The following is a 23,451-nucleotide window of genomic DNA, read 5'->3' on the forward strand; positions in this document are numbered from 1 at the left end:
ATCCTGTTTCAAAATAAAAAGGACTAGGGATGCGACTTAGTGGTTAAGCAGCCGAGGCTTCAGTTCCTAGTACATATGTACGTACGTACATACATACATACATACATACATAAATAAATTTTAAAATAAAACACACACACACAAACACACACACAAATATATTTACTCTATTAACAGAATGAAGGTTCATCTCTCCATATCTTTTTTAGCAGTGAGCATCATCACTTCTTTGATTCAATATCATTTTAACTTGCATTCCTTTGTTAGTGAAGTGTAACATTTTTCATATTTATTAGCTATATATATTCTGTAAAGTATGTTTATGTCCTTTGCAAGTTAAAATCAGTTAAATTGTTTCCCATATAATAGTGGATTTTAGGAATAGTGTTTCCTAAAAATAGTGACCACAGAAATATTCCATAAATAGGGGAAGCTAGCAGATATAAAGCAAGCAGAGGTTTTTAAATGTACTTGTGAAGTAGGACTTGTTTTTTCAGTGCCACCTGAGAAGCTTGCCTGGAAAAATGCTGCTGCTTCAGTTGGGGCTCCAGTAATGAATACACAGAACAGACCTGAACCTAACCTGCAGTGAGGAGCCAAGTCCAGCTGAAAAAGAAGCTGGAAGCAGTGCTATCAGATCAGCCCAGCCCTGTTCAGTCAATTCCTAGCAGACCTGAAGATGCCCAAGCAGGAACAAATTATAGCTGTTTTAAGCTAATGAGTTTTGGGTTGGTTTATTAGGTAGCAGTAGCAGATGAGCACACTTCCCATATTAAACTATAAAACTCTGATGGAAAGAGATTCACATATATTCTATTATTATGTTTCCTACAGTAACACATATAGTACTTAGGAAAAATTCAAGGTCTTACAGTACATTTGCCTATTCATTTTTTTCTTCTCTCTCTCTTTTTTTTTTTGCTGAGAACACCTAGATACAATAATATCACTTGATGTTTATTCTTAGCACCAATAGCATTCTCATGTAAAACTATATAAGATAATACATAAATAAAAATAAAAATAAAAATTCTGTTTTCAAGTGTTGGTCTTCAAATGTCTTTCCAATTAGACAAATTGTCTATAAGATGAATTCATAAATAATTTTTAACTTTCTTTTAAACATCACAATTCTTCTCCTAATTTCTAAGCAACAAAATAGTATAATTTTAAATTTTTTTGTGCATGAGTGTTTTAAAAGAACATAATTTTATATAGAAATGCTAACTCTATTGGTTTTAAGAGCAATTAAGAAAACAGGTGAAAGGAGAAAAGACAATCAAAATGGTATCAGGATGTAAGCATGTGTCATTTTTTTAGTCTTTTTTTTTAAGTGACAACACAGATACAAAGGGAATTTAACTTATTTGAAGCTATAATTTTTATTATACACACATATATATTTAAACTGATTTTAAACGATTTATTTTAAAATTTACTTTTCAATACATTTTAAACAGAAACAATTTAAACTGATTTTAATCAGCAAAGGACATAACATACATATTTTATATATGTATTATTATTGTTTTTTGCATGACTGAATCCAACATCACAATTCTTCTCCTAATTTCTAAGCAACAAAATAGTATAATGTTGCACTTTAAGCAACATTTCCAGCCATTTTATATTTTAATTTTGAGCAGGGTATCTGTTTAGGGCTTCACCAAATTGGTGAGGCTGGCCTTGAATTTGTGAACCTCCTGACTCAGTCTCCAAAGTTGCTGGGATTACAGGCATGCTTCTCTGTTCCCAGCTTATAATTAATATTTTAAAAGTTATTATTAGATAAAATTATAACCATTTTAAAATAAGCACAATGCCAAGTAGATAAAACTTACTCAAGAAACATTTGTTAAGGGCTGGGGCTGTGTAGTACAGTGGCACAGCACTTGCCTAGCATGTGTGAGGCACTGGGTTTCATTCTTAGCACCACATAAAAATAAACAAATAAGATAAAAGGCATTCTGTCCATCTACAACTACAAAAAAAATTTTTTTAAAAAGAAACATTTGTTGAATTAAAACCAAAATAATAATCAGAAGAAAATAATATCTTATTTTTGGCTTCACAATGTCAGTAGGTCTCAAGCCAATACTGTCAAGATGAATACTAAAATAATCCATTTCTTTTCTGCATTATTAGTTAGACTAGGAAAATTATAGTAGACTATATCAAGTTCAAAAGCATTAAAAGTTTTGAGCTACTTTCAATAATAAGGAAGAAATGAGAACATTTGTCCAAATGAGTTAAAAAACAAAACAAAATTGTATGTTTTTTTAAAAAACATTAATGGAACAAAAATTTCCTAAGAGAATTAAAAAGTTACCATACCTACTAAGACTAAAATTTGGAAATCTGGCATAGTAGCCTATTATTAAGGGTAAAAAGAGGGTAAAAAATTGGTCATACCCCAGAGAGGAAGTACTATGTGGGTAGACTATGTGGGTTCACTCAAAACAGTGAAATGACTATTGCACTGAAGGCACTTTACTACTGCTCAGGAATTCTTATTAGGAGGCATAAGACCCCTAGAGAATGCTAAATAAGAAGGGATCTAGAAGGGATCTGAACCCTGGAAAATAACCAGTCTCTCAGATATAAATGAACTCAAGTGTGAGGAGAAATTCTCTTTATTTCTAAATATTTAAAAATGTTTAATAGTAAAGGCTAACGACAAAGACAAAAAATCTAAAGAAAAACATGTAGTATTTTTAAAAGAAGTTCCCTCCAAATAGTTAAAAGAATAGCAAAGTGCTAAATTCATTAATAATTTACAACTATTTAGAATGTTAGAAGCTAAATGAAAAACAGAAAATCTAAGAAGTGATCTCCTTCAAAGACTGGTTAGAAGTAACAACATAATGGCCTTTTCTCTTATTGTACCTCCCACAGGTTTTTTTCCTTGCCAAAGCCAAGAAACCTCAAGGACATTTAAAAAAATTTTTTTAAACAATTTCCTGTTTCCTCTAATCCCAATTCCAACACTTCTGAGTTGGCTTCAAATTTAGCCATGTAATGAAATGTGAATTCTTAAATATAGGAACTGGCTTGCTACCTAAATTCCTTTGTTTCTAAAACTCAGTGAAATATTTCAAATGTACTTCCTTCTTAATACAACAAATGAGGGTGACTATATTATTATCATATTCAGTCCCCCTAAAATGGGTTGCCTAAACCTTTTCCTTCACTTTCTAAAAAATGATTCTAAGTGCAGAGTTAACTTTTATATCTCCATTTTTAAAAAAAACAAATCATGCAGGATAACATAAAATACAACCTTTGAAACAATCTTGAAAATGCCCCTAATATAATGCTGTTACTATGGTAACTCTTGCTGGCTAGTTCTTTGAAAAGACTGAGATCTCTGAGTATGAACAAGGTTACCTCACTATCTTTTATTCTTTCCTCATGAAATTTATCCTTTCCAATATCACACAAACATTTAAAAGTTACCCAGTAAGCCTTATTGGTTCAATGCCTATTTCTCAATTCTATGTTTTCTGATGCCTTTTCTCTTAGACTACTATTCAAGAAAACAATAGAAATCAAATTCCACTTTTGATCATCAATGTCAAATTTTCTGTCAGTGGTTCCTCTGAATTTTCTTTGAGGTATTTTCCCATTCTAGGCTTTTTGATAGAAAAATTTCAGTGATATAAATATTAAATATGTAGCAATTCTAAAAATAAATTTTTAAAAACATCAGAGATATGATTAAGAGACATAACCAATGGTCCCTTTAAAAAATGCTTTAAAAAATTGATGGGTACATGAATTGTGTTTAATGAGTAAACAGCTGTATTACTTAGGCAAGAAGTCAAAGACATTCCTAACTGATACTTCCCCTGTGCAATCCCCAACCCACAGTAATCATGAGTTTCTCTTAAAAAGACCATAAAGGAAGACACATATAAACCAGCTCTAGTCAGCAACAGGAGCTATATTTCATTTTACCATAAATTCCACTGATGTGGCACATTACAGTCTATAAGGTGATTTCATGTGCATTCCCTTACTGAATCTTTATGATCAATGTATAAAGTACACAGGACAGGTACTATTATCTCCATTTTAAAGATGTGGCTTTGTTTGAAGCACACCCCTGCCCCCAAATAAAAAAGCCCTAGTTGAAGAACAAAGTGGGAAACTATCACTTCCACCACTTAAAAATCACATGGCTGGGTAGCTCCTAGGTAGAGGTTTGCCTAGCATACAGGAGGCTCTAACTCAATTCTCAGCACCACATATACACACACAAAAGACAAAACAAAAATCATGGCCTTGGGCAAAGCACATGATGAGATTAATTAGAATCCTCCTTAATACAGACAATAGAATATAGCTTTCACAGATGTTGCCTCACATAGATCTTCTCTAAACTCCTTCCATTCTGTGACCTACAAGACTAGGTCAGAGACTTGTGTTGTGGGCTCTGCCGGTACCCTGTTTCTCTCCCTGCATTCTATGTAAAGTTTTTTTGTTTTTTTTTTAAATGTGGTTTTAAAAAACAAAATTTATCATTTCAGTTATTTCGATGTATACAGTTGGGTAGTATGAGGTATAGTCACACTGTATAACCAATTAATGTCTTTTCAGTTGTCTATTTCCCCTGCTAAATTTTAATTCTTGAGGGCAAGAACTGTGTTATGTTTTTAGTGCCTAGTACACCCTATTACAAAGAATAGTCTTAAATACTTTTGTGTGTGTATGGTACTGGGGATTGAACCCAGGGGTGCTCTACCACTGAGCTTGACATCCCTAGTTTTTTTTTATTTATTTATTCTTTTATTTCGAGACAGGGTCTCACTAAATTGCCCAGACTGGCCTCAAATCTGCAATCTTCCTGCCTCAGTCTCCTGAGTGGATGGGATTATAGGCACATGACACAGTGCCCAGCTTAATAAATACTTTCTGAATACATGTTTATTCTGCATGCTTATCTGTGTCTGTCTAACCATTCACCTAATTCAGAATCAGAACTAAGGAATAAGGTGTTCATACAAAAATTATGTAAATATGTTGATCATAAGTCAGAACTTTTTTTGACTGGTTTCCCAATTAGGGTTTGAAGAGAATTAGATTATGTCCCCCCAAAATAATGCCACTTTGGTCTAAAGATTAAACTGAAACAACTGAAAAACAGCAGATGCAAGAGAATCTCTCTGCTCTCTCCTTTTCTGTCTAAAAGCAAAGCATAATCTCCCTTGCAACAGAAGTTTTCATTTAAAGTTGTTGTCTCTATTAATTATTACAGATGACTGGCTCTTAATGAGGAGACACCACTTGAGTCTCATAATGAACATTACTAAAACATCTTTTTCTCCTGTTAGTTTTCCCATATATTTAACTCCCTACCATTTATAGTTCCTAGAAACCTCATCCATGTCTACTTACTTTTCCATGATTTATTACTCTTTGTTAAAATGATATATAAGCCCCTTGGTCTAACCACTTCTTTGAATCTTGATTTCTTTCCTATGAAGACTTCTATATATATAATAAATCTTTTTTCCTGTTAACCTATCTTTTGTCAGTTTAATTTGCAGGACCTCTGTCACCAATCTAAGATGGAAGAGGAAAAAGTTTTTTCTCCTCTACAGGTAAATTGCAGATATTTTCCATAAATTGGATAAGTGTAATATGTAGTTACAAGATTTTTTTTCAAAAGTACATTTAAAGAATGTGGTAAAATCAAAATGGCTAATCAAAAAAATATGGCTTTGGCAAACATGTACTGAAATTAACATGCTGCCAGGTATGGTGGCACACACCAGTAGTCCCAGAGACTTGGGAAGTTGAGGCAGAAGGATTGCAAATTTGAGGCCAGCTTTAGCAATTCAGCAAGATGCTATCTCAAAATTAAAAAGGCTGGGAATACAGCTCAGTGGTAGACTGTCTCTGCCTTCAATGCCCAGTATAAAAAAAATATTTTAATTTTCCTATTATTTGAATATGTAGGGCTAAACAAGGAGACTCTAAAATTAATAATCATAGGATGGATTATTGTCCAGAAACTAAAAATGTTAATAACTTTAATGACTGGTTAACAAATCATTTTTATTCAGTTTATGTTCAATTCTTTGCTTTAGTTTATTTCCAATTCTGTTTTCAATAAGGAAAACTTGCTTACTAAAAATAATTGATAGACTACTATGCAATTTTGTTGGCATATAACTGCATTTGTTCAAACACCTGAGTGACATCTGCAACATTCTTATCTTCACAGCAGTGTTAATAAGGTTTTTCCTAACTGAAAAAGGGAAAAGTAACATAAATTTATTTCATTAAGAAATATTTATGTGCACCAGGCATAGAGGCACATGCCTGTAATCCCAGCGACTGGAGAGACTGAGGCAGGAGGATCACAAGTGCAGGTCAGCCTCAGCAACTTAGCATGACCCAGTCTCAAAATAAAAAACAAAAGGGGCTGGGGATGCAGCTCAGTGGTAAAGCACTCCTGGATTCAAATCCCAGTAAAAGAAAAAAAAAAAAAAAAAAAAGAAGAAGAAGGTTGGTTGACTTATGTGCAATTTTTATTTATTAAAATTTGTAATATATTTTATATTTGTAATGGTACTTTGATCAACCATAGATAATAATCAGGTAATGATAATTACAACCAAGAAAAAAAATTAATCTCTTAGTACCTTGTAAAGAAGCAAAGAATTTAATTTCAATTTATAGACATACACAGGTGACAAAAGTCATTATAATATAAAATACATTACATTTGTTATATGTAGTTTGGATCTGGAGTGTCCTCCTAAGTTTCATGTGTTAAAGGCTTGGTCACCAGCCTGTGGCACTAGTGGGAGGTGGTGGAAAGTTTAGGAAGTAAGACCTAGTTGGAGAAAGTAGGTCACCGAGGCCATGCTCCCTAAGGATATATTGGGATCTCTTTTCCCCTCCCCTCCCTCTCTTCCTTCCTCTCCCTCACTCTCCCAGCTTCTGGTCACCATGAGGTGAGCAGCTTTGCTCTACCAAGCATTCTCTGCAATGATGTTTTGCCTGGTCACAGGTTCAAAATTGGTGGGGACAAGCAACCATGGACAGATACCCTGGAACGCTGAGCCAAAATATATCCTCCTTTAAATTGATTTTTTTTTTTCAGGTATTTTGTCACCGTGATGGAAAGCTGACTAACACATTAAAATAAAACTATATTACGTTAAAATAAAGTTCAATGGGAAAGAGATAAATTTTCTATTATAGAAGCACTTCATTTTTAAATAAAGTATGCTAAGTATCAGACATTTTTTATTGAGGCAATCTGGATGTATTTAGTAGAAATGTTTAGTAGTTTTATTTTAAAATACAAATGTTTAGAATATACTGGAAATGACATATTTTGTAATTTTTTAAAATTTCAGATGAAAAATTTCAGTTGTAAATTAAAAAATGTTCAAGATATAGTATATAAAATTAATTGTAGGTGCTCATAAATGGCAAAAAATGTCTAAAGACCATACAACTATTGAAATAACTGTTTTTCTAGCTTTGACTTTTTAGATTTGGAGTGCCCATCCCCTGTCCCCAATCTCACCACTACACTAGGGATTGAACCCAGGGTCTCTCTACCACTGGGCCACATTCTGGCTCTTTTTAAAATTTTGCAATAGAGTCTCACTAAATTGCCCAGACTGTCCTCAAACTTGGAATCCTTCAGCCTGAGCATCTCAATTAGCTGAGATTACAGAAGAGTGCCACTGTGCCTGGCAGGACTTAGAGTATTTACAGGCTTAAGGAATTCAGGCTTAAGGATGTCAATATAGACATAGTCACATTATGTTCTAAAATATTCAACCAAAAATACAATGCTCACTTTTACCTAGGGATGGGACAAGGGTGGTTCTTGATAATTTAGTAAAAGGAGTCATAAAATACTATGTATCAAATCAGTTGCCCAATTTATAAATTTTGTAATAACAACCTTCTAATTGACAATGTATTTGAACACAGCATTCCTCAGCAAGAGTTAAAAATTATGGGAGCCTTGGGGATGTGTTTCCCTCACTAGGGTCCTGAAATTATATCAGTTAACATGAGTATTTACATGGTGGTAAAATTATTGGCCACATTTATCACTATTACTCTAACCACAAAATCTACTGCAAAAAATTTAAGTATGTTATAATGTGTTCTGCTGGACCAAATCTCACAGCTTACTAAAATAACACCCTAATCTTTCATGACTATCAGACACATTTTTGATAAATAACAAAGGTTAAGGCTCTTAAAATACAACCTCAATTAAAAAAAAAAAACTAAAATCACTGAAAAAAATTTTACCCAAGTATTTAAAAATAACTACAATAATTTATTTAGTTAGATTTATTTGCCACCTACGGATGAGAAGCACAGCATCTAAGGTGTGGGCTAATATTGATTTAAATAGACAAAGAAGGAAAGCATTTTAGTGAAAGGAAGTGAGATTGTTGATTGACATTTCTTGGAAAAAGGTTAAAAATTCAAAAGGAGTGACTGCATGTGGCTCAGAACTTAAAAGCTTTTTTCTCTTCCAAACAGAAGAGCAGTAGCAAGTAATAACAGGTTGCCATGGAGACAAAAAACTAGAGAGATCTAAGAACTCAATTTGCAGTTAAATGGGCTGGAAACAATCCTTACTACTTGGTGAAAGAAAGCGATTAAAAATATTCTTGATTGCCAGAGGGAATCTTTTTCACCTAGCCATTTCCCCACCTCATTAATGAATAAGGAAGTCTAAAAAAACAAAGGAAAACCCAAGGTTTCTATAGACTGAACCCATTAAACATAATTCAGGATTTCAAACATTACCACAATCCTTCCTATTCTAAGTGATTGTGCTTCTCCTCAATGGTACTTATTAGTAAATATTAGAATGAGACTAAAATAGAAAAGAACATGAACAATGGGAAAGTAACCAGAGTGAAAAACAGATTCAAGAAGTAAAAATCCAGGTACTGAAAAGTCTCTTTACAGTCAAATTGTAGAATACCTTTATGAGTGCTGTAAAGGGCTGCAAACGTCACCATGAAGAAAGTTGTGGAGTATTTGCCAGCATTAACTAAATGAGGAAAGGCCCTTCTTGTGTCACGGTATCGGCGCAGGCACTGGATGAAACGAAGCCAAGCAGGAATGCACTGAACAATGGCTCGCACACCATATGAATATTTGTGGCAGATTTCTGGTTCTGTGAAGATTTTCAAAGAAGAGAAAAATTACAATAAAAAAAAATCATGTTTACATCACTTAACCTTACAGGGTAACCATTAGCAAGTTCACAAAGGCAAAAGGCTGTGGTACAGAATCCCTTCCTTCCTTGTAACTACTATATTCTCAAGTCTTTTAGTGGTAGTTAAGCCAAGGAACTGAGATAAAAATCTATAGAGGGGACTAGTAGGAAAATTTGCCCTCTCAGATTTCTGGATGTGTTCTGGAATCACTTTCTCTGGAGTATCACAGACCTTTGAGAAAATTAGAAAATGGGTTTACTAATTACAGAGGGAAAAACTGATTTGCTCTATAATTTGAAACATCTTGAAAATTTAAAAAAATGTCACAGGTGACTCTAAGTAATTTGATGAACTGCAAACCACCACAGTATAATATATCCGAGTACCTATTCTTATGCTAAAACAAACAAACAAACAAAAAAACGCAACTAAGAATGGACTTTACATTTTTAAATGAAAAGAAAAAGGTTAATAAATTTTTCTTGAATTCTGGTTGTATGTTGTAGTGTGTTCAACATACAATAGGGTTGTGATCCCCTGGAAATCACTGAAAATGTGTCTGGCATAGATTCTGTCAAACTTTGTTAGTCAGATATTACATAATCTATCTAGATGCTTGTCATGAACATGAACTTAAACTCCTGGCACAAACTGAGAGTGGGACAAACAGCCAGAGAAAATCAAGGTTCCAAATAAGAATTAAAAGGCAGTTTATCATGACTTACTCAAAGCACATCATTTGATTCCATATAATCAGAATTTTTGATCACTGGTATCTAACATTCTACAGCATACTGTGATGACACATCATTGGCATTATAGTATTTGTGATATAACTACCAACATATTAGAACTTTAAAAAAACTGTTTTAGAATTCTTTAAGTTGTAAATCTCTTGGCAAATGGATGACTAAAATCACAGCACAATTTAAAAGCCAAATTATTTCAGATAAAGAGATTGCTAACAGAGTGCCAAGTACATTTAATTAAGTTTGTAATATTACTGGATGAGTTTTCACCATGACCTTAACTTTCTCAGTTATCATTCCCGCTATTTCTTGGTTTACACTGGCAATTTAGTAGTGTGAATACAAATTCATACCCTACCTTCTGAATCATTTGGCAACAGGCCCTTACTTTCATCCCATTTGAGCTCAAAACTGTAGAAGCAGATCATATATTCCAGGTCCATTAGGATCACTGACAGGCTGTTTAGCTGATCGGCCAGCCAGAAATCAGCAAAGCCTACCTTATGGAAGGGGGCAGTAAATACTCGAAACTGAGAGAAAAAAAAAATCAGAAAACACAGAAACAAGAAAAGTCATATTAGATTTCTCTAATTCACATCTGACTACTCAGCATTATTGCTTTAGTTGATAAAATAGAAATCAATGGACGAATCACAGACAAACTCAATGACCAGGAAACTGACCTGGTAGGGAAGGGAATGAATTCAATGGACAATGGGGAAATGGGTGTGGGGGCAGGATTGCTACAGCTAAAAACCAAAGTAAAGAGGTGGGAAGAGATGAAACCAAAAGTGAAGAATGGCAGAAGGTAGATGCACTGAAAGGAAGTTTAATGTTAGGCTCTAAAGTAAAATTTGCTGGACAGGTGAATACTATGATCATTTCTAGAATGTTTTACTATCTTAGATAAATGCATACAAAGTTCTGGGCCTGCAAAGGACAGGTAGGAAGAATACTATGTAAGGCATGCTTTATTCTCTAACCAAAGTGAATTTCATTTCACTAACGTCATAGTGATGGTTGTGTTCATCTCGAAACTACACTTGAAATCAGTCCTCTTCCCACTGTACTTAAAAGAGTGATAAATGTATTAAACATATTAAACATATTATAGGTAACCTTAGGGTTTATGTGTGCTTTAACTCAACCCTCAAAACAATTCTATAAGCTAGGTACTATTCACATTCCCATTTTACAGAAGACCTACACAAACTTAGCCTCACCTGTTCTGTGGAAGCCTGTTTACCACAGCAAAGGGGGAAACTAATGTAATCACCAGAAACAGGTTCAACGTGTACAGACTGCCTTGATAAGCCTGTGTGAAGTAAAGATGAGATGAAGGTAGTTTTAATTCCCGCTCTTGGACCTCTTCTATCTTACTACAATAGGAGAAAATGGACTCTTAAAACAAGGAATTCTGACTAAACAGCAATTTTGAAAAAATGAGACTAATTCTCTTGTTCCCTAGAAATCTAGTTATATTCTTTTAGTAAACAAATTCAACCTGGGAGTCTATGGCATTTCCCTTTCAGACTTGTCTGTTTCCCCCCCCCCCTAAATATTTCTCTCTATTGTTTTAGGAAGATAAATGGCTGTATTATGAATCAATCTGGGTGTCAACTTTCTATGACAGATACTGCCTTGGGGCCTTGGAAGCTAGACCATGTATTTGAAGGACACAAAGCAGGCTCTGAGACATTATTTTCTGGAGCTAATATGTCTTGGTTCCATGACTCAGTCTCTTGATTACTCCCACACTTTTTCAGTGAGTTTAATAAGCCAGAAAGAAAAGAAAAGTTTTACTATTTGTGATCACAAGCTCCAGACACAGCAAATTCTTTTAGATAGGGGTTGCAGGGGTAGTGTGTAGGGCTAATATTCTATGCATGTAGAGAGTCTGGTGCAAGTTTTTATAATATTTTGAGAAACTCCAGGGTGCAGAATAGACTTAAAGAACAAAGACAAGAAGATAATTTAGGACATTAATGCCAAAAGATCAGAAAGTTTACTCAATCTCTAGTCATGGACTTTAGCAAAATTCATAGCCTAGGGAAATCCTCTAACTGACATACAATCTGTCAACCCCATCCTCAAAACCTGGCTGGTACCAGAAAGTCTCCATAGAAGCAGCAGCAGAAGATGAGAATGCATTAAATAAGAAGCAAAGGGATGGAGGGATGGGCTGGAAAAAGAGAAGACTAGTATGAAAATAAAAATGAGGGGAAGGGAAATTTTACAGAAGAGAAGATGAAACGAGGAAGAAATAAGGGAGTAGTAAATGTTGGTTTAATACAACTAATAAAGGAAAGAATGCAATTATAGTCATTAATGCATTTAACAAAGGCTTATTAAGTATTATGCTATGGCAGGCATTGTGGAGGTAGAGATAAATAAAACATAGTCTCTATCTTCAAAAACACAGTCTAGGTGGGCAAATAAATACCCAGAGATAAAATTATAACACCGTATGGTAAGTGCTATAATAGAGATAGACATATACTACCCTGGAAATATAAGAGAAGAGAACAAGTAGCTCTATTAGAGGTAAGATGAAATGGAGAAAACAAACAGGTAATACTTATTCCCTGACATTTACACACAGTCAAATTCATTTTAGATTTATCTGAACTCCCTTTCTGAGTGAGAATCCAGTAACTTGACTTTCCTTCTTTTCTTATTCTATCTAAGGTCTTTCAAATTCTCCACTTCTACTTTGTGATTATGATAAAAAGGATAAAGATTTCTAGAGTAATAGTAAGAAACCAAGAGTCAATTCTGAATATCTGATAATTTACTACATACATAAAAAAAATACTACTAATAAATAAGTCCAGGATAAATATTCCTTATGTGAAATGCTTGGGGGCCAGAATTATTTCAGATTTTGGAATAGTTGTATAGATGTAATAAGATATCTTGGGATGGGAGTCAAGTCTAAATATGAGACTGAGATTCATTTACGTTTCATATATATACCTTATACACATAGCCTGAAGGTAATTTTATGACAGTTTTAGTGTGGCTCCATTCTGACTGTGAAATGTAGAATTTTTTTTTTTTCCTAGCAACATAATGTTGGTGCTTGAAAAGTTTTGGATTTTGAAGCATTTCAGATTTTCAGATTTGGACTGCTCAGCCTATGCAGAGAATATGTTAACCTGATCTTCTAAGTTAATACTAATAAAGAGACAAGAAGACAAAATTTTAATTTCTACTTTTTAGAGGTTTGTCAATAAACACATCCTTTCCAGATTTGGTTTTTATATTCCACTAGTTTGATCCATTAGATCAAAATAAAATATTTTAGATAAAGTGACTAACAGGTCTAACTGCTAAATGTTAGTGTTTAAGAGAACAGTTTATGTAGTCAGATGGCCTAGTTTCATATCCCATATCTCCATTACTTACTATGTGACCTTAGGCAAGATGTTTAACTTTTCTGAATATATACAAAATGGGAATAAACAGCAGCTCCAATCTCAGGGCTTACTAAAAAATGTAAATAGATTAGGACATATAAAATGCATTATTAAATAACAATACATCCCTCACTTTTCTTTTCTTTTCAGTGCTAGGGATCGAACCCAGGACATTATGTATGCCAGGCTAGTGTTCTACCACTGAACTACTTTTTTAGCCCTCTGTTATAAAAGAGACATGTAAAGATTTTACTATAGAACTAAAGAAGTCCAAGTTAAAAACTGGAATTAGTCTATTATAAATTCATGTTTTTGTTTAGAAAATCTGAGGCATTCTTTCTGCTTTCTAATTGGATCTCTAAATACAGATTTAGAGAAAAGAATGTATGATTTAATGGATGTAATAACCTGCAAAAAAATAACTGCACTAAATTTGACATACAATATTAATATCAAAATAAGTTAGTATCTTTAAAATGTTTCTTTTGGGGCTGGGGTTGTGGCTTAGTGGTAGAGCACTTGCCTAGCATGTATGAGGCACTGTGTTCAATTCTCAGCACCACACATAAATAAATAAAAATAAAGGTCTATGGACAACTAAAAAAATTTTTTTTAAATGTTTTTTTCATCTTTTTTTGGGGGGGGAGAGAATAGCACATATCAATTCCATAGATTCCATTATAAATAAGAATATAATCCAGATGCAGTGGTATACACCTCTAATCCCAGTGACTCTGAATGGCTGGGGCAAAAGAATCACAAGTGCAAGAACAGCCTCAACAACTTAGTGAGACCCAGTTTCAAAATAAAATAAAAATGTCTGGAGATGAAGCTCTGTGGTAGAGTGCCCCAGGTTCAATCACCAGTACTGAGGTGGGGGGAAATACACACACACACACACACACACACACACACACAGCACGCAGTGCCTACCATTATGGTCAAGTGATGTGGGCTTTTCCCACTAAAAATTAAAAGGTGGGGGTGGAGGGAAACAAATGAAGCATAGTTTATTTTAGGAAGAGGCTTTACAACATAACTAAAGTGAAAACATTCTTGTTAATTCACTAAAAATAAACCTGGATTTCTCAGTGAGATTTGAATTAAAATAAGTCAACAGGTCAAGTGATATTAAATGACCTGTATATAACATTCTTGTTGCTTATTATTACAAAAATAACAAGCTACAATGTTGCTTCCTGTATTTCACTGTTTTTTTAAAAAATATTTTTTAGTTGTTGATGGACATTTTATTTATTTATTTATATGTGGTGCTGAGAATTGAACCCAGTGCCTCATACATGCTAGGCAAGCACTCTTACCACTGAAACATAACCCCAGCCCTTCCACTGTTTTTTGAAGCATTTTATTATTCTGTTATTCCTTCTTATATCATCATTGCCAACCTATTTTATAAACAAGTCCTCATTTATCAACAAACACACAGCAGATACATAGACAAATGTCTACTCAATGGGGAATCCTTCTCTAATAAGAGTAACTGGTCATGCATAAATCACAGCTTGCTATTTAAACAAAGAAGAATGCAGGGGGAAATGCTCACTTCACACACAACGTACACAACACAACTATGTTGTTATTCTGTTGTTGCATTGATGTAATCATAGAAACACCTGAGTTTTCTGAGTCTTCGTTACTCATTTAAAATAATTTTATAGAGATTTCAGATTGAGGAAAGAAATAATAGATGTTCATAATATTAAAAATATTTCCCTGGAACTAGAAGAATACTCCATTTTTTGTGGAAATAACAGCTGAAAAATTCCAAGTCTAATAATAAAATGACAAATAATTTGAAAGAAGAAAGGTAATCTAATATTAAACTGGCAATGATTTATTTTTTGTAGTATAAACCTCAAGAGGTAAATAAAGGCTCAAATTTGTCTTCTGTCTTCAAAAGCGAACACAATCCTCTATAAAAAGCATGTTCCCTGGGGGTGGTAAAATGTATTAAAGGGAATGATTTTCTCATGACTGATCAAAATACTTTTGTACATTTAATTTCCACAAGCAGAAATCAAATTCAAAGTTTAGTCTAGTGGTGCTACTACACTTGAGCTTTATGTCCCACTCTCCAATGAAATGGGAGGAAATCTCAATTTGTAATAAAAATCTTGGTGGAAGGTGAAATTTCTATAAGAAACACAAATAAAATTCAATCAACTTTGGAAAATAAAAGCCAAGGATTTGGGGTCCAACTGCTTTGCTATAAACACTTACCCACTCCCCGCCTTTTAATTTGGTGCTAGGGATTGAACCTAAGGACACTTAACCACTGAGCCACATCCCCAGTATTTTTCATTTTTTTTTTTTGAGACAGATCTCACTAAGTTGCTTAGGGCCTCAGCTAAGTTAAAAGGCTGGTTTTGAATTCACTATCCTCCTGCTTCTACCTCCTTGAACCAGTGGGATTACAGGTATGTACTATCATGTTTGGCCTTTTTATTTATTTATTTATTTATTTTTAATAATAGACTGCTAATGAAGAAACAAACAAACAGCAACAACAACAACAACAACAACAAAAAACCACCACCAACAACTCTGCTAACCCTAAAGGGCATACAAAAGGCAAAAAACAAAAACAAATCTCTACGTTTTTCAGGAAGTATACTTGTATATTTTCTCTTGAAAGAGAGAAAACAATTATGTCAATTCTAAAGTTTATATAGGGACTGGTGATTTTAATCACTAATTCTCTTGTTGGTTATAGTTCATAATCTAAGGAGTAATTATATGGGCTGAGGTTGTGGCTCAGTGGTGGAGGGCTTGTGTGAGGCACTGGGTTCAATCCTCAGAACCACATAAAAATAAATAAATAAAATAAAGGTATTGTGTTCCTCTACAAAGAAAAATATTTTAAAAAGAAGTAATTATATGACAGCATTGTTAATTAATTTTTAAACAGAGTTAGTCTAACTTAGGAGTAAGCAGAATGTCCTTCCCAGAGCTACTTTTATGATATCACAAAACATACAGCTATAATTTTTGTGAGAGTTTTTATATCCTATTATTGAGATTAAAAGACTTTGAGACCATTAAGAAACAGGTAAAATGGTAGAAAAGATATTTGTTACAAACAACAATCAAAGTTAGTTACTCAAATTGAACTTGGTGACCTGGTAAGAGATCTACCACTTTAGAGAGCCAGTCTTTCCTAAAATAAAGTATTGACTACTCACATCAATTTAACATGAAAGTCACAAGAGTTTTAGTTTTTTTTAAAGAAGGAAACTGACCAAGTCCTACATGTTATGACACCTAGTTGAAAAATCTGTATAATGAAGTCATAAATTACTATGATTTGCAAAATCATTTCAATATCTGAAACCACTTTCTACTTCATTTTAGGAGGAGGAAAAAATGCGTGAGTCCTTTTCCCAGAGCCACATACTGCACAACTTTCAGGGGTCTCTGCCACATACATTCTTTGCTTCTCAAGTTGGGGTGCCACTCGCATAGACATAATGTGAACAGTGCCTCTGGAGTTGTACAACCCCACAGTTTTGGTTTTATCTTAAAGAAGTCAATAACTAATATATTATTCTAAAAATACTACCAAGTTTCTAGACTTACCAGCAGTTTAAGCAGCCAAAACCGGGACTTATAATAGAAAGTTTTAGTGGGGTTGATAAGAAAGAAAACCATAAATCCATAAAGGGCAAGTGGATACACATATGTGGGGATGACACTAATTGGAGCAAAGAAGCATGCCAGAAGGCTCAGGCACCACAATATCCCCAGGAATCCAGCAATCTGGTAAAGGACAGGAAAGACAAAAAGAGAGAAAATTATTTTTATTTTTACCATTACTCAGAAATATCTTTAACAAACAAAAGTAAGAAAAATAATTAGTAATTTAGCCAATAATGTCCTTTAAGTAGAAGACAGATTTCAATACCCAAATAAACTAGCTATACAGATAAAACAAACTACATACATGGGACTAATGTCTTGCTTTGATTACCTCAAAGAGATGCTGATGAGACAAATTGCTTCTTGGATTAAGTTCAAAGATGAGCACATGATTTACTCCAGCCTGTCTCCAACCATACGTGTTGATGCCCAGTAGAAAAAGGAATTCAATCAGAAGAAAGCCACCCCGATAGATTCTTACCAAGGGCCATATACTTCGATCTGTTTCAAGTTTAAAAACAGCTGAAAGAATATTAATATATTGGTTAGTTATAAGATCCAAAATGTCTCCTTTAATTATCCTTTTTCTTCATCTTCAAAAACTCAGCATAGGAATTTTTCATAAATAAAACCCATACCTATGTTATTTCAAGAGCCGATAAAACTTGCCACCAGATTCTTTCCCTTCATTTTACTCTGCAGAATGTTATTACAATAATTTTTCTAAAACTTGGCTTTTAGCATGATATCCCATTATTCCACTGGTTTCTTATAGTCAGACATGGTGAAATGACTGAGAATCTAAGATCAGCTCTGTCAGCTGGGGATTTTTGGTATGCTACAACCTCTTTGGCTTTGTTTTCTTTCTTTTATTGGTGCACTATAGTTGTACATAATGATAGGGCTTCTTGTTACATATTCATACATGCACACAATGTAACAATATAATTTGGCCAGTATCACTCCCCAGCACTTCTTCTTTCCTTGCTCACCTCCCACCCCTGGTCCCTTTCCTCTACTGGTCTTCCTTGGATTTTTATGAGAAGCCCCCCCCCCCCCCGCGCCCCCTACCCTGTGCCTTTTCTTTTACTTTTTCCTCTGTGGCTTTGTTTTCTCCACAAACTAGACAGAGTAATATCTACCTCACAGAGCTGCTATACAAAAGAAATAGAACACATGAAATCAATGCAAAAATTTAAATGTCAATAGTTAACATTTATATTTTACTTTATATATTTTTTCTCTTGTTTCTTTTGATTCTCTTTCTCTCTTTTCTTCTGCTAACAATCAATCTCTATTGTTCTATCATCTCCTCCTCCCTCATAATCATCACATCCTATATCATTTCTGTTCTCTTCCTGTCCACCATTCAAAACTGTAAACCCTTTTGCAAACTTACTGTTTTAATTATAGAAATAACTGATCATATGATTTGTTTATTGTGACAATTAACACTATAGATGTCATAGTAGGAAATATTTGGTTTAATGCTGTATATTGTTTGCATTGTTGTTGTCTCCCTCTAAATAGTGAAGTACTAGAAACCTTAAGGGACACTGTAAGTTCACAGGGTAGAACTCAACTGCCTCGGATCCACACTGTTAGATGGGTAGACACACAAACAACATGAAAAAGCAAGGGAACAAATCACCCCAAACAAACCAAGATACTTCAGTAATAAAATTCCACAGTAGAAGAAATTTCAGGAGTTTAGAATGTACATAGTTAAACTAATCTGCAAGGTCAGTAAGGAGTGAAATCAGAGGAAAAATATAGGAAATGAAAGATCACTTTAGTAGAGAGATAGAGATTCTGAAAAAAATCAAGCAGAAATCCTCAAAATGAAGAGATCAATAAACCAAATTCAAAATTCAATGGAAAGCATCACCAACAAACTAGATCACCTGGAAGAAAGAGTTCTGGGAAATGAAGATACAATATATAATCTTGAAAATAAAGTTAACTACAGAGAAAAGAAACCATGAACAGAACTTCCAAGAAATATGGGATATCATGAAAAGACCAAATTTAAGATTTATCGGGATAGATAAAGGCTTGGAGTTACAAACCAAAGGAATGAAAAATCTTTTCAATGAAATAATATCAAAAAATTTCTCATACCTAAAGAATGAAATAGAAAATCAAATACAGGAGGCTTACAGGACCCCAAATATATAAAAGTACACCAAGACACATTATTAAGAAAATGCCTAGCATACATAAAATTTTTAAGATTGCCAGAGAAAAATGACAGGGAACATTTACATTTAGGGGGAAACCAATCCAGATCATAGCTGATTTCTCAACCAGGACAGTCAAAGCAAGGAGGTGTTGGAATAATATACACCAAGCTCTGAAAGAAAATGGTTTCCAGTCAAGAATACCATACCCAGAAAAATTACTCTTCAGAATTGACCATGAAATAAAAACCTTCCATGATAAACAAAAGTTAAAAGAATTCACAACTAGAAAGCTTGCACTACAAAACATACTCAATAAAATATTTCATGAAGAAGAAATGAAAAGTAAAAGTGAAAACCAGCCAAGGGAGGAACTATACTAGAAGAATAGTCACTGAAAGGAGAAACTAATTCAAATTAAAAGTCAAAAATAAGTAAAAATGACAGGGAATAAAAATCATTTCTCAATACTAACATTGAATATAAATGACCTAAACTCATAACTCAAAACACATAGATTGGTAGATTAGATTAAAAAAAAAAAAAAAAAAGACCCAACAAAATGCTATCACTAAAAGACTCATCTCATAGGCAAAGACATCCACAGACTGAAGGTAAAAGGATGGGAAAAAAACATATCATCCACATGGATCTCATAAACAAGCAGGGATTTCTAACCTCATATCAGATAAAGTGGATTTCAAGTCAAAGTTAATCAGAAGGGACAAAGAAGGACATTTCATACTGCTTAAGGGAATTATACATCAATAAGCCATTAACATAAATATTTATGCCCCAACAATGGAGCATCTACATACATCAAACAAACCCTCTCAATTTCAAGAATCAAATAAACCACCACACAATAATACTGGGTGATTTTATACATCTCTCATCAGTGGATAGATGTTCCACATAAAAACTAAATAAAGAACCTCCAGAACTAAAAAAATATAATTAATAATTTTGACTCAACAGACATATATATAATATTTCATCCACCAATGAATGAATATACTTTATTCTCAGCAGGACATGGATCCTTCTCTAAAAGAGACCATATCTTAGGCCACAAAGCAACTCTTAGCAAATACAAAAAACTAGAGATAATACCTTGCATTCTTATCAGCTCATAATGGGATGAAATTAGAAATGAATAACAAAAAATAGAAGCTACCATAATACCTGGACACTAAATAACATGCTATTGAAAGACCAATGGATAGCAAAAGAAATCAGGGATGAAATAAAAAATACTTAAAATAAGAACAGTGACACAACATATCAAAATCTCTGGGACACTATGAAGGCAGTGCTAAGAAAAGTTCATTACATTGAGCTCATTTGTTAAAAGAATAGAAAGTCACCAAATAAACAACCTAACATTATATCTCAAAGTCCTAGAAAAAGAACAAATCAATACCAAAAGTAGAAGACAAAATAACTAAAATCAAAGCCAAAATTCAATGAAATTGAACAAACAAAAAAATTCAAAAATTGATGAACCCCAAAATTTTTTATTTGAAAAAATAAATAAAATTGATAAACCCTTAGACAAGCTGACAAAAAGAGAAAATTCAAATTACTAAAATTTGTGACCAAAAAGGAAATATCATGACAGTACTGAAATACAGATGATAATCAGGAACTAGCTATAAAATTTATACTCTAGTAAAATAGAAAATTGTTGAAGACACTGACAAATTTCCAGAGATATGTGACCTACCCAAATTTAATCAAGAGGACAGAGAAAATTAAACAAATAAATCTCAAACAATGAAATTGAAGATATCATCAAAATCCTACAAAGAAAGAAAAGTCCAGGACCAGAAGGATTCCCACCCAAGTTCTACCAGACCTTCAAAGAAGAACTAAAACCAATCCTCCTCAAATTACAGCATGAAATAGAAAAGGAGGGAACCCTTCCAAATTCATTCTATGAAGCTAGTACCATCTTGATACCAAAACCAGACAAAGACACATCAAGGAAAAAAAACTTCAGATCAATATTCCTCATGAAAAGAGATGAAAAAATTCTTCATAATATACTGTCAAATCGCACACAAAAACATATTAAAAAGGTAGTTCATTCAATTGGGGTTGATCAATTGAATGATCAATTGGGGTTCATTCCAGAGATGCAAGGTTGGTTCAACATGCAAAAATCAATAAACATAATTAATCACATCAATACGCTTAAAGACAAGAACCACATGATCATCTCCACAGACAAAGAAAAAATTTTGACAAAATATGGCATCCATTCATGTTCAAAACACTAGAAAAACTAGGGATAGTAGGAACATAGCTCAACATTGCAAAAGCTACCTATGTTAAACCCAAGGCCAATATCATTCTAATTGGAGAAAAATTGAAAGCATTCCCTCTAAAAACTGAAACAAGGCAAGGATGTCTAATTTAATACTTCTATTCAACACAGTCCTTAAAACTCTAGTCAGAGCAATTAGACAGAAAAAAGAAATTAAAGGCACATGAACAGGAAAAGAAGAACTCAAACCAATCCTATTTGCTGACAACACGATTCTATATTTGGAAGATCCAAAACACTCCACCAGAAAACTTCTAGAACTCATAAATGAATCTGGCAAAGTAGTAGGATATAAAATTAACACCCATAATCAATTTCATTCCTATATATCAGTGATGAATCAACTGAAAGGGACATTCCCATTCACGTTAGCTTCAAAAAAAAAAATACTACTTAGAAATCAATCTAACAAAAGAGGTATAAGACCTCTACAATGAAAACTATAAAACACTAAAGGAAGAATGTGAAAAAGACCTTTGAATATGGGAAGATCTCCCATGTTCTGGGATAGGCAGAATGAATATTGTCAAAATGGCCATATGACCAAAAGTGCTATACAGATTCATTGCAATTCCTATTAAAATTCCAATGATATTCTTCATAGAAAAAGCAGTCATGAAATTCAATCCAGAAACAAGAGGCCCAAAATAGCCAAAGCAATCCTTAGTGAGAAAAGTGAACAGGAGGCATCACAATACCAGACTTTAAATTATACTACAAAGCTACACTAACAAAAACAGCATGGTGTTGGCACCAAAACAGACACAAAGACCAATGGAACAGAATAGAAGAACAGAGACAAACCCACATAAGTACAGTTATCTTATACTAGACAAAGGTGCCATAGACATACATTAGAGAAAAAGTCTCTTCAACAAATGGTGCTGGGAAAACTGGAAATCCATATGTAGCAGAATGTAATTTAACCCCTATCTCTCACCCTGCACAAAACTCAACTCAAAGTGGATCAAGGACCTAGGCATTAGACTGGAGACCCTGTGCCTACTAGAAGAAAGTGTAGGCCCAACTCTCCATCACATCGGCTTAGGAACCGAATTCCTCAACAAACTCCTGATGCACAAGAAGTAAAATCAAGAATCAATAAATGGGATGGTATCAAACTAAAACAAAGGAAACAATCACAAAGCAAAGGAAACAATAACATGAAGAGAGAGCCTACAGAATGGGAGAAAATCTTTGCCACCTACACTTCAGATAAAGCATTAATCTCCAGGATACATAAAGAACTCAAAAAACATAATACCAAAAAAACAAATAATCCAATCAATAAGCAGGCAAAGGAACTGAACAGACACTTCACAGAATAAATATAATCAGTCAACAACTGATCATATGAAACATATGAAAAAATATTCAACATCTCCAGCAATTAGAGAAATGTAAATTAAAACTACACTGAGATTTCATCTCACTCCAGTCAGGACCGCAATTATCAAGAATACAAGTAACAATAAATGTTGGTGAGGATGTGGGCAAAAAGGTTCACTCATGCATTGCTGGTGGGATTGCAAATTGGTGCAACCACTATGAAAAGTAGTAAGGAGATTCCTAAGAAAACTTGGAATGGAACCACCAATTGACCCAATTATCCCACTACTCGGCACATATCCAAAGGACTTAAAATCAGCATACTACAATGTTTATAGCAGCTCAATTCACAATAGCCAAGCTATGGAACCAGCCTAGGTGCCCTTCAATAGATGAATGGATAAAGAAAATGTGTACATATACACAATGGAATATTACTCAGTCAAAGAAGAATGGAATTATGGCATTTGTCAGTAAATGGATGGATCTGGACACTATCAGGCTAAGTGAAATAAGCCAGTCCCCAAAAAACAAAGGCCAAATGTTCTCTCTGACATGCAGATGCTAACA

At 33.8% G+C, this 23,451-nt stretch overlaps 1 protein-coding gene across 1 annotated transcript in view; it reads right to left on the reverse strand.

Moving 5' to 3' along the window:
• Xpr1 (xenotropic and polytropic retrovirus receptor 1) overlaps positions 1 to 23,451 on the reverse strand; it is a 203,103-nt gene that overhangs the window by 25,081 nt on the left and 154,571 nt on the right. The window contains exons 8-11 of the mRNA XM_047521453.1: positions 17,375 to 17,565; positions 16,984 to 17,163; positions 10,326 to 10,497; positions 8,981 to 9,175 (exon numbers count right to left, since the gene is read on the reverse strand). Coding sequence (XP_047377409.1) covers positions 8,981 to 9,175; positions 10,326 to 10,497; positions 16,984 to 17,163; positions 17,375 to 17,565 — 738 coding nt within the window. The remainder of the gene's footprint in view (positions 1 to 8,980; positions 9,176 to 10,325; positions 10,498 to 16,983; positions 17,164 to 17,374; positions 17,566 to 23,451) is intronic.

The sequence above is a fragment of the Sciurus carolinensis genome, chromosome 12, assembly GCF_902686445.1.
Source record: "Sciurus carolinensis chromosome 12, mSciCar1.2, whole genome shotgun sequence".
Classification (NCBI taxonomy): Eukaryota; Metazoa; Chordata; class Mammalia; order Rodentia; family Sciuridae; genus Sciurus; species Sciurus carolinensis.